General features: G+C 34.2%; 2 protein-coding genes across 3 annotated transcripts in view; one reads left to right on the forward strand and one right to left on the reverse strand.

Moving 5' to 3' along the window:
* Positions 1-4,804: 4,804 nt before the first annotated feature.
* LOC121372021 (signal recognition particle 9 kDa protein-like) lies at positions 4,805-7,885 on the reverse strand. The gene is made up of 3 exons (XM_041498266.1): positions 7,712-7,885; positions 5,634-5,702; positions 4,805-5,127 (listed from the first exon to the last, which is right to left on the reverse strand). The coding sequence occupies exons 1-3, from the start codon at positions 7,781-7,783 to the stop codon at positions 5,032-5,034; spliced, it is 237 nt and encodes a 78-aa protein (XP_041354200.1). The 5' UTR covers positions 7,784-7,885; the 3' UTR covers positions 4,805-5,031.
* A 357-nt stretch (positions 7,886-8,242) lies between these two features.
* LOC121370359 (protein enabled-like) overlaps positions 8,243-12,438 on the forward strand; it is a 57,944-nt gene continuing 53,748 nt past the window's right edge. For both annotated transcript variants that reach the window (XM_041495523.1, XM_041495524.1), the window contains exon 1: positions 8,243-8,448. In XM_041495523.1, the coding sequence (XP_041351457.1) occupies positions 8,444-8,448 (5 nt within the window). In that variant the 5' untranslated portion in view covers positions 8,243-8,443. The remainder of the gene's footprint in view (positions 8,449-12,438) is intronic.

A 12,438-nucleotide genomic window follows, 5' to 3' on the forward strand; every position in this document is an offset into this window, starting at 1 on the left:
TTTCACGGAAACGATCATTTCCAGTACCATGTCTGTAGCGTGCAGTGGCAGATCCAGAAAATCCATTATTGGGTGGGGGGGGGGGGGGGGGGGGGGCAGTGACATGAGGCTGAATGCCAAGGGAACTTAGGGATTGTAAAACAAATTAAAATATAATAAAATTATAATTCACAAAATTTAGGGTGGGGGGCCTAGATCACGGAACCGAAATTTTGTTTCCCATGATTATTATATCGAGTACAACTATACAACGGAACCTAAAAAACAGTTTCTGATGGCTTCCCGTGATACGGTACAGTATTTGCTCACTTTTTATAGAATTTTTCGGTAATGTTTATCATATTTAATCTATGTACACTAATTAAAAAATAAAAACATCTCCAGCATATGTTTGATTGGGACAGATAAATCAACCTTCACATAGATTTTATCCAGGGACTTAATGCTCTATTGTATGCTTCCACATGTATTTTGTATCTCTAATATTATCTTAAATAGACTATCAGTAAATAAATGAAGTCACATCAATTTCAGCTCTCCTTTGCATGCTTAAAGAGTGACTGAGGAGACAGTGTTTGGCTTTCCTTACTTTTTTACTCACTGACCATGTGCGGTACTACTGTACCCAATTTTAGTGTCACATGTTAATACTTGTTTAAACATCATTGTTTTCCATCATGTAAATAAAAGAAACCCAAAGCATAAATTGCCAAAATATCTTTGCTTAACAAACATTTCTATTTAAATTCATTTAGGGAATGAATCTACAGTGCTTTCCAATTTGCCATCTTATATCAGTGCTTTTGCTGTTGCAAATTAAGTTTTATTGACAATAATTTAGGATAGTAAAACCACCAATATACACTGGCAAACCAGAAAACAGTAAAGTTGTTCCCTATTCTAATTTCAGCTGTTTGTGGTTTTGGGCTTTTTTAAAATTATTATTATTATATGATGTATGGTAGGAAGTTATGATGTAGTTCAGTTTTGGAAATTAGTAGGCACTACAACACAGGTTTTACTACCCCAGATTTTAATTCATTCTTACAAATGTGTTGAATATATATTTTTAAAAAAATAATAAAAAGAGTGCATGCAATGTTGTACAGTACGTAGTTGCAGTATATTTCTCTCCCTTGCTACTAATGGAAAAATGTAGCAGGTTTCCTTTCTAAGACTATTTGTCAAATTTACGAAATGTTTGACATCCAATAGTCTGAGATTAATAAATCAATGTGCTTAAATGATTGCGTTAAACAAATTTTTGTTTTGAAATTGTATTTCTCTTTTCTTTTAAATGAAAATAACAGGTCCTGACTTTCGTTAAACAAATTTTTGTTTTGAAATTGTATTTCTCTTTTCTTTTAAATGAAAATAACAGGTCCTGACTTTCGTTGATTTTGTAGTGATATTTGAAAACGAGGGAAAAGGAATCCCACTTACTTTTAAGTTTTTAAAACATATTACATAGATGAATGGGCCGTTCAACAATTAAGTAATGCCTGAAAGGTATTGTGGGTTGTGTTACAAAACATGGGTGGAAGGCGAAGTGTGTGTGTTTGTCAGTTGCATAACATTTTCAAAACAATTATCATATTTTTATCAATTAAGTAAAATGAAGCCAGAAATTGCTATTTTTATTGCCAAACCAAACAAACAAATACAAACAGAAAATCTAATAACAGGTACATAATTGTAGAGGGGAGGGATTGGCCCTAGAATTGTTAAAACAGTACATGGGGTGGTGTTGGTCGATTATAAAAATGTAAATTATGTTGCATAATTGTTGAACATCCTCCATTGTAAACTGGCATATGTCAAATCTGGTGAATCAAGATGAATGTATTTAATCACATTTTGTAATCGAACCTTCCTATTCTATTGAATGTAATGTATGTATTGAAATTCACTACTACATCTGTAATGGCGTAACAGTTTATGGAACTTAACTGCATTTCATATTGGTGTTTATATCCATAATATTGATATTTTAAGGGGCAAATAATTATTAAACCAGCAATGTGCATATTTCATTATTTTGAGAAAAAAAGAAAGAATATACAGGATGTTAGTTATGTTAGCTGCATATAAATAGGGATTTTGGCAGATGTTACATGAAATATTGTATATAGGCTACATCAACATTTTGTAAATAAATTTTGCATGATGTGATACTAAATAAATTTGAAATTGTCCATGTCTTATTTTTTATTATCTCCGCTATGACATTCATCAGCGGAGCTTTTCTGATACTGATTTGTCCGGCGTCTGCCCATCAACTATTCCTACAGTTTTGACTTAATTGTTCTGAAATTTGGTACAATTATCCTCTGGGTCACCCTTTATATATTAATTGAGATATACTTATAATTTTTATTTTAAAAAAAATTAAATTTGAAAAGGGGAAAGCATTTTTTGGATAGTTCTGCAATTTGAGACTGATTCTCAGGTGCAGCCTTCACAGACTAATACAAAATGTGATTTAAAAAAAAAAAATTAAACATGTTAAATAGAAATTAACAATTAAAACTAGTTTTTATTAGATTGTTTTGAAACTTAGTACAGTGTATAAGTAGTCTCATGAGTAGTCTCCACAAAATATTATAGATACTTTGAAAATTTTTAATTATTAAATTTAAAATAGAACTTTAACACTGAAAATTTAAAAGTATCTTGTAGAGTTTTGATTAGTGGTGTAACAATACATCGAACTATCGATATGTTGCGATAGTCCGTGCCTCGATAGTTAATTCAACTATTGATAACTATCGCAATTGTTTGCGCAACTGTCAATAGGTTTGATAGTATGCATAGTGAAAGCATAACGTCTTTTTATTATAAATTTAATAAATATGATTTCACTACCTAGTGACATTATTACATAGAGAATAATACATGATTGGCTGTTAGATAAAGTTGTTTTAAAATGTTTAACAAGCGAAAGCTATTCTAACTTTTTTCACCACCAACTAAAAACGTTTTTGCTTAAAATGTATCAATTATACTCTGTTCATCAGCATAATTATTGGCTTACCTCGAATGTGTGAAAATAACATTCAAGATGACAATCATAATTGTACATAAGACTTCACCAGAGAAGGCTCAGACTATTTTTCTTTTCTAAAATCCAATTATAGCCATCCAGTGTAGCAGGCAATATGAAGGGTATTACGGTAGTGAGCTGTTTGATACCTAATGATGCTAGGCTTATGTTAAACAGTGAGGTCTGTAGACTATGCTTGAACCTTGGTTGCACATTGGGGACAATATTTCTAAATAATACGGTAAGTAGGCCTAACTGGAAGTCCATTCACATTATTTTTATACGACCATCATGGGACAGGATTTAGCTCAGTCAGTTGAGCTCTCGCCTCGGGGTCGAACCACCTCAATGGATACATACAAATGACTGGGTTTTTTCTCATTCCAACCAGTGCACCACAACTTGTCAAAGGCTGTGGTAATACTCTGTGTGCTTTTCTGTGGGAAAGTGCACATAAAAAATCCCTTGCTGCATTAAGAAAAATGTAGCGGTTTTCCTTCAACGACATACCAAATGTTTGACATATTATACTTGTATTATGGTATTGTCTGTCAGTCCACCCAAAAACTTTTAATTTCCAGACTATATCTTTGTTGTAAATTCATACATTAAAGCACTACTTGGGATTACTGTGTTACGTACCACCACTAGGTCACTGCAACCCACTTTTTACATATTAAAAGGAAATCTATGCACAGGCTATATCTTCCAAATCAGTTCATATGGGATCATCAAACTGCATGAAAGTATAACTTGGTATGGTAGTGTTTCACTGTAACCTACTTTTGATGGGCATATCATATACCTCACAGCTGCTCTTTGTTACCAAAGTAACTATGGTAGTTGTTCAGTTACATGAATTATATTTGCATAAACTCATAAATTCTCAAAATTGTTTTGAACTTGGTGTAGGTCAGGCATGGGGGGTGGGGGGCTGACAGATTGAAGGTGCAAATCAAACTTTCTAGGAGGTTTGGGGAATGTTCCCCTCCAAATTTAAGAAAACTAGACGTCTTGAAATACAATTTCCTGCATTCAACAAGTAAAATTCATCTCTGCCTTGAGATTTACTACCAATATTTTTTATTCAGAATTATTTGGGATGGTCTAAGAGCTCCCCCAGCCCCACTGTGCCTGTAGGCATCTTCCGAATTTAACAATTTGTTAACTTATCACCTGTGGCAATTTTGAGCCTATATATGCAGTACTACGTTTTACAACGAATAAAATTAAAAACCAAATATTATCCTTTCAACCATCGGTAATAATTTTTATAAAAACACACTGTACCAGCAGGAAGGACCCTGACCTACTGCAATTCATATCATAGCTGTGTTCGTTTAAACTCATTTAAAGTGCCTATATTCAATGAAAGTTCAAGCATGTCCATCCAAACCTCTGGGCATGGATACAGTTAGTTTGTTTTGTTTAACGACAACACTAGAGCACATCGATTTATTGATCATCGGCTACTGGATGTCAAACATCTGGTTATTCTGAAACGTAGTCATCAGAGGAAACCTGCTACATTTTTCCTAATGCAGCAAGGGATCTTTTGTATGCACTTTCCCACAGACAGGAAAACACATACAACAGCCTTTAACCAGTTGTGGTACACTGGTTGGAATGAGAAAAAACCTGATTAGTTGAATGAATAGAATAGATACCCCAGCACAATTAACTGAATAAATGGTCATGGAGCAACTGCCATTTAATAAGAGCCCTGTGAAGTGGCATATAAAAAGAAAACAAAACTAAAAATAATTTTTAAATAATTTATTTACAAATGTCAAAATGCTGTAATACACGGAGAAGAAAACAAAAAGCTTTTACCATGTTTGTTTGGTAATTTACTGATAACTGAATATGCTGATAACAATTCCAGCCGAATTTGTCTTCATTGCACATTTCACCTTCATACTCAAAATACTAGTAGGATGTATTCTAGCACAATCCATCATGAGTTTTCATTTCCAGCTAAATAGTTTTCACTTTTCCTTTGATGCCATATGCCTCATCAACTGACTTGTCAATTTCTCTAGCTTCTTCACATCCTGAGCATGTTCTGTTCTATACTGTAAACACTGTAGTAAAAATACATGAAGGTTATCAGTAAAACCATCAGTAGCAAAACTGACAAAACTATTCAAGAGTTTGTTTTGTTTAACACCACTAGAGCACATTGATTAATTAATTAATCATCGGCTATTGAATGTCAATAAACCATTCAAAGGAGTCAAAATTGCTTATTTTCAAACATTTTACTTTTTACAAATATGTTGTTTTAATTTACTAAGAATAAAAATTCTATAATAAAATATATATTTTATTTTGTATGGAACATGCTTAATGTTTCAAATTCACTCAATAAACTGAAATGTCCAAAAAATGTAAAACTACCACTAGTATTAAACATAACAAATTAATAATGTTCTTTGTTCCTTTAATACTAAATCAGATTTATGAAACTAAACTTGGGATATTTTTTATAATATATAGTCTCTAATGTCTTGCCCTACATTCTGCTCATTAATAATCATTAACAAAAAAACAAAAACAAAAAGACTAGTGAACAACAACCATAACTCACCACTCTATCATCTGTCATCTTCAGAACAAGCTTTCCATCACAATGGCGATATTTTATTGTAAATCGGCACTACAAAATAAAATAAAACAGAATGACAAACCTGTGATGATATATACTAAATTGGGAAAGAAGCTAGGTGTTTTTATGTGCAGTTTCCCATAGACAGGATATACAGCATGGCTTTTGATGCACCAATCACAGGGCACTGGTTGCGGAAAACCCCCCACAAATTCTGGGAATATTTTGTTCTAAAAAAAATTATTAGCAACAGTTGGTAATCTGTTGAAAAATTGAGTTGTTAATGTTTTAGAATTGTGTAGCAATCTCTGAAATTTGTTTAGCAAATTGTAATGCAATACTGAACAAGATGTTCCCCCAAGTCCATAGAGGACGATTTGCCTGTGTCCCATCGCACTTCAAGTGAGTGCTTTACCACTGAGTTACTTTCTGCCCCTAACTAAATTATGTAAATGGTAAAAATAATAATTTGATTCCCTGAAGGTCTGGACAGTTAAAAAGAATAGTCTCCAAGTAGCATATTAGTCTTTAAATGATTATTGGTAATAATAGTAATACCCACGTAGGAAAATTCCCATTAGCTCATCTGCTTTAGTGCCACACTGTCATATATCAGTTCTTTGGTTCAAATCTTCACAATGGTGATTTATTTATCTGTCCATTTATACCCAATGTACCAGATAAATTGACAAGTCGTCTTTATCCCCCCCCCCCCCCCCATGAACAAATTAAAAAATATTTTTTTGTTTAATGGATTGTTACACCATCTAGAATGAATTCATTCTCCATATTGTTTTAGAATTGTCCAATCTCTATTTGTTTGATTGATTTTTTTTCCCGTTAACTGAGTGGAATATATTTCATGTACCATTACAAATTCATCAAGATTAAGCTTGAATGCACTCAAGGTTAATCTTGATGAACTAGTACCATAACTAAAAAAATATAGAATATTCTTTCTGTAAGTATTGTATGAATTCATGTTTTGCCCCATTAGATTTGGGGCATCAGTATAGTTACCTTTTCTGACACCCAATTTGTATTTTTGTGCTGGGGTATTGTTAAACATTATTCAATCAATCTTTTGCTGCCAGAACAGTAGTTCACCAAAGGAAACCTCTACTGTCCGTCTTTTAACATTTTGACATCTATTCTTACGGCACAGCAATAAACATCACACTTTTAAACATCGTGCCAGAGATGTTTATCATGATGAAAGAAGCTAACAATCATGATGAATTGTTAACAACTACCAAAAATTACTCTCCTACCTTTAATTGCCGTTAGATTTCCTCCAAAAAATTTCCTGACACAAATCGCAAAAAAGTCACTACAAATATACAGATTCCACACACGAGACTGCAACGATGTCACCGATATTGTCTTTGCTGAGATTGCATAGGGAAAAATACATGCAGTTTTCTGCTGTCTGCTATGTTGCTTGTTTATGGAATACTCTTCAAGAGGGGTGAAAGCCTCCAAAGTATGTGACACAATTAATATGAAATCGATGATCTCTAGTGGTATCATTAAAATAATAATAATAAATTTAAAAAATGACATCATCACATTTGCTTTTATATCATAACATGTTATGACGTTGTTAGATTAAGTCTTAATCTCCTATCCTTTCACCCCTCTTGAAGAATATTCCATAAAAAGTCAAAATGGCAGCTGATACAAAATTACATGCTTTTTTTCCTATGCACTCTCAGCGAAGTCGATATAGGTGACATGGTTATCATCTGGTTTGTGGAATCTGTGTCATGTAATGTTTTTTTCAAAATTTGTGTCTGGACAAACTTTGGAGGAAATCTAACATCAATTAAAGGTAGGCGAGTAATTTTTCGTCGTTGTTAACAATTTAGTTCGGACAATAATAATTAAAATCACTGAAACACACTCAAAACATCTAAAATAAGTTTGTCAGTTGCGAGAACTAGGAACCAGATTTTTCGCAGAAACTGCATATTCACATAATGATAATCATATTGTGATAATTGTCTGAGAAAGCCAAAAGTTAAATTATTATTTTGTTTTTATAAAGAAGAAAAATATACCCGAGTAGGATCAATTAAATATAGCTTTTCCGCTGCCTTTGCAAATTCTTCCCAAGTTGTGAGGTATGTCATTTTCCTAAACACGTCTTAACGAAATTTGTGAAACGTCCCAAAAGAAAGTTAACCATCTGTTCACGGATTAACGTTTCAGTCAGTCAAAAGCAACTAATTTTTGTACTTCGTTTACGCTAAATATTACTTATTTGACAAACAAATGGACCAGTACCAGTCTATAGATCGCGCACCTGTTCGACTGATATTATTCGGTAAGTAAACACAGTTAAGAATAAACGGCACAGATACCAAATACCAGTTGTACACGCTGTTCTTTGATACTTCCTCATATAACGCAGTAAATAAATTTGTTTTTAAAATATAAATATTGCTAATAAATATCTTACAAACTATATATTTTTATATTCAAACGGCCAATATAAATTATAATACGTTTCTATATGAATTGTTTTAGGCATTTAACATATTTGCATTATAATCCCGCAATAAATGGTTTATCATGGCGTCGAGAAAGGAAGTGATTTGTCTGATTGGTAATTGACAGCTCAGTCGCAGAGCAGTTTACGTAAGAAGTGTTGATGTTTTTTGGTGCGCCAGACACATTATATGAAAAAGAAGATTAAATTCAAAAGACTAAGAACATAAGTTGAGTTTACGTCTTAAATACTGAAGATACACACCTTGTGTTAGCTGTCAGAAAAATAACCAAGAGCAAAAATGAGGTAAGTCTGAGACCCAGGCCACACCCAATCGTGATCGATAATATCACACCCATATCACAGTCTTATCAATTTACCCTACAATATAGCAACAACCTAAACTTCATACCTATATCTTAATGTGTATTTGTTAAAGATCACATTTGTTATCCAGCTCATCTAAGAGTTAAAGAGAAGTTTGGACTGGGGTTGGGGTGAGGGTGTCAATAAAAATAATTACTAATATTGAAAATAGAAGGTTGCTTGTTAATTAACAGAGCTGAAGGCATGATAATGCCTAACTGGAAACCTTTTTTAAACCCCTGAATCAAAGATCATCTTGTAAAGAAGTACCATTGACATTCTGAGAGACATTAATGTTGTAATTATTATTATTGTTATTGTATTGTTTTAATACAGAGTTGGGAAATAATTAGTGGGGTGGGTAGCATGGATTGGGAGAGAGGTGAGTTGGAGCTTAAGGGTGAACAAGTTGGGAAGTGATATTCTTTCCAAAATCATTTATAGAAGACCAGTTGGATCTAATCTGATTAGTGCCGCAATGATAAACTGGTATGCCACAATGTTTCATCAGTTCAATACAAACCATGGTACAGTTTTGTATATAGTGATTTTTTTAACATGTTATTGGTGGGGTGGGACATAGACCAGTGGTAAAGCGCTCATTTGATGTGTGGTCAGTCTGGGATCGATCCTCATTGGTGTGTCGATTGGGCTATTTCTCATTCCAGCCAGTGTAGGATGATGCATATAAAAGATCCCTTTCTACTAATGGAAAATGTAGCAAGTGTCCACCGGCCTCGGTGGCGCAGTGGATAAGCCATTGGACTACAGGCTGGTAGGTACAGGGTTCGCAATCCGGTACTGGCTCCAGCCCAGAGTGAGTTCTTAAGGGGTAGGTGTAAGACTACACCCTCTTCTCTCTCACTAACCACTAACCAACAAACAACTAACCCACTGTCCTGGACAGACAGCCCAGATAGCTGAGGTATGTGCCCAGGACAGTGTGCTTGAACCTTAATTGGATATAAGCACGAAAATAAGTTGAAATGAATGAATGTAGCAAGTGTCTTCTCTAAGACTGTATGTCAAAATTACCAATTGTTTGACATCCAATAGCCGGTGATTAATAAATCAATGTGCTCTAGTGGTGTCGTTTTAAAACAAAACAAACTTTAACAAACTTTTTACATTTTATTGTTTGTTTATATTGTATTTGAATAAGTGACCCCCACACTCTTTAAAAATAATTTAAGCAATTAGTTCCTTATTTGTAAATAAGCCTCTACCTCTTATAATAATAAATAAAAATCATTAAACACAAATGCAGCAACATTAAATTAACATCAGTGAAATTAGCAGTAAACGTTTTACTGTAAGTAGTTTTTGATGTTTCCATTGATATTCCAAAGCCCAACTAATAGGCAATGTTTAGGTCCCAAGTCTCACATGATACACACTTTGGTTAGGAGAGAAACAATTTGTTAATGCTACAAATTATAAAAAATTTCTTATTGTTTTATGAACTGTTGTATGACAGGAAGGAATGAAATGCTTTATTTAACGACGCACTCAACACATTTTATTTTACGGTTATATTGGCGTCGGACATGGTTAAGGACCACACAGATAGCAAGGGATCTTTTATATGCACCATCCCACAGACATGGTAGTACATACCACTGCCTTTGATACACTGAGAGAGAGAGAGAGAGAGAGAGAGAGAGAGAGAGAGAAAGAGAGAATTATAACTGTAGACAAGGCTTGATATATAACAGTCATTTTCGGTGATAAAAAACACACAGAATGGGTGTTCGTTTACACAACAGAAAAATACAGAGTTTAAATATTCACTACAGAACTTGCTGCATAGCCATATCAATTTCAGCCCCATATCCACGTTCACTCTGTTAAAAGACATACAGCATAATGATAACATTAATCATACAGAAGTTTCTTTATTCTGACAGTGAGTAATAAGTTTAAAACCTATCGTACAACCTAAAGGTTGCAGTCTTCTAGATTTATATAACCTGTTTATTGGTTATGTTCAATTTTCTTAAGTTGAGGCCAGTGTAGAGAGAGTGTAACAAGTAATTAATTAACAGTTCTAATTCAATCTGCATATAATACAAAATTTGATTGGCTAATTCATTTGCAACACTAAAACCAGTATTAACGTGTCAGAAATTTATGACATTCCCTGAGAGCATATTTACATATTAATATGCTACTTCTCACTGTTTAGTTGGATGTTCTTTCTTTTAAAATATCACCATTGAATCTTTTCTGAAGCAAATTGCGATTTCCTCTGAATTTTATGTTGTTTAAAAATGTATGATGTTGCATCTATGACGCTGACAGGAATTACACTGTAAATTACAGCAACTGTGTTGAATTTGAGAATTGAGAAAATGTAGATGTAACCATATATACTACTCAAAAGAATTTAAGGGTCAGACGATATTTTCGACATTATTTTCTGAATGTCAATTATATTAGCTAGACCATAATGTCACGCATGGTATTGTTCCATTTTGACGAAAGTGGGTCTAAGCAACCCATAAATGAATTAAAATCCTCTGTCATTGACACTGTCGACTAGTTCTAATGGCGAAAACATGCTTACATTTGCACGTAAATTAGGGCGAAAGCGAAAGGTCTGCTAAGTGCCCATAACTTGCTTTTTCACAAAGCGCTTCATTTGCATGCTTTGCACGTGCAGGGGTTTCCCTAGAGCGATAAGCCGACACGGCCCGTGCTCCCTTAGCCAGTCAAGTAAGCGCCTTCATGTCTGGTAAGCGCCTTAACTGCAGGACCGTGTCGGCTTAATTTGTAACATGTATACAAAACAATGGAGCTGTGATCCGTAACGTCATTTTCTATCTTCTGATGTGAACAAACGGTTACATAATCTATTCGACACCTCAGACATAATAATACCAAATATTCAATTAGCATAATAGCGATCTGGCGACGGGTGTTATCCAGAATACAGCGTATGCCTTATGATGTTTGCTAATTTTAATAATCATGGTTATTTAATTTTAACGCATGCATTCGACATGTATGACAGCAATGTGACGGCGATTCAATGTCTGGAAGATATGTAACTTGCTATTTTAATTTTGTAAAGTCTTTGAACCAAAGTAATAAAAACAAACCGACAATGCATGTCAATTTGAATACACATGCCAGTTCAGGGCCGAACGACATGTCGGCTATCCCAAGGGCTGAGTTCAGCCAGACCGAGCGGAAACAAAACGTTCGCTACACTGTTTTGTGCGCTTCACGTTAAACCAAATGGACACGACGGACACCAATCAAGTAGTTCGCGAACGTTAGGAAAAACGTTTGTTGGCTGAACTGAGGAAAGCTCTCGGCGTAATATACGTCACGCTTCAGAGTCAGCTGACACCCACGTGTCAAGAGATATCGTTGCGGACATGAACAATACGATTACACAGGAGTAAATCTTGATGTAAATGTGTAGAAAAACAATAGTTGTTTGCATCAATGAATACCTAACTGCAGTTTCGTTATTTCCTTTGTTTTTGTTAATTGTGTACCTATTGTCGAGAGCACGCACTGAGATCGCGATCGCGGGAAATGTGCATGCAGTATTTAAACAAATTGCAGTTAAACGCGCACTGAATTAGTTTACAATAATCATATTTGTTAGATAATGCTAGATATATATTTGTTAAACTGTGAGATGACATTTAATAAGTTAGCTGGATTTTTTTTTTAAAGTAAAATTTTATTTTATTAACGTTTTGGGGGTTTTTTTGGTAGTTTTTTTTATAAATGGAATATACTGTGAAGTCAGCATTCTTAGCTTAGGTATTTTACAAGCAGAAATCACAACAAGCATTTAACACGACGCCGAAATCAACAACAACAACATGACGCAAATTATGAAGTTGTTGGGGGTGGGGAATTGATGGGTTTTTTGTTTTTTTTTAAAGCCCCCCCCCCCGCCCCCCCATTCCC

The sequence above is a fragment of the Gigantopelta aegis genome, chromosome 4, assembly GCF_016097555.1.
Source record: "Gigantopelta aegis isolate Gae_Host chromosome 4, Gae_host_genome, whole genome shotgun sequence".
Lineage (NCBI taxonomy): Eukaryota > Metazoa > Mollusca > Gastropoda > Neomphalida > Peltospiridae > Gigantopelta > Gigantopelta aegis.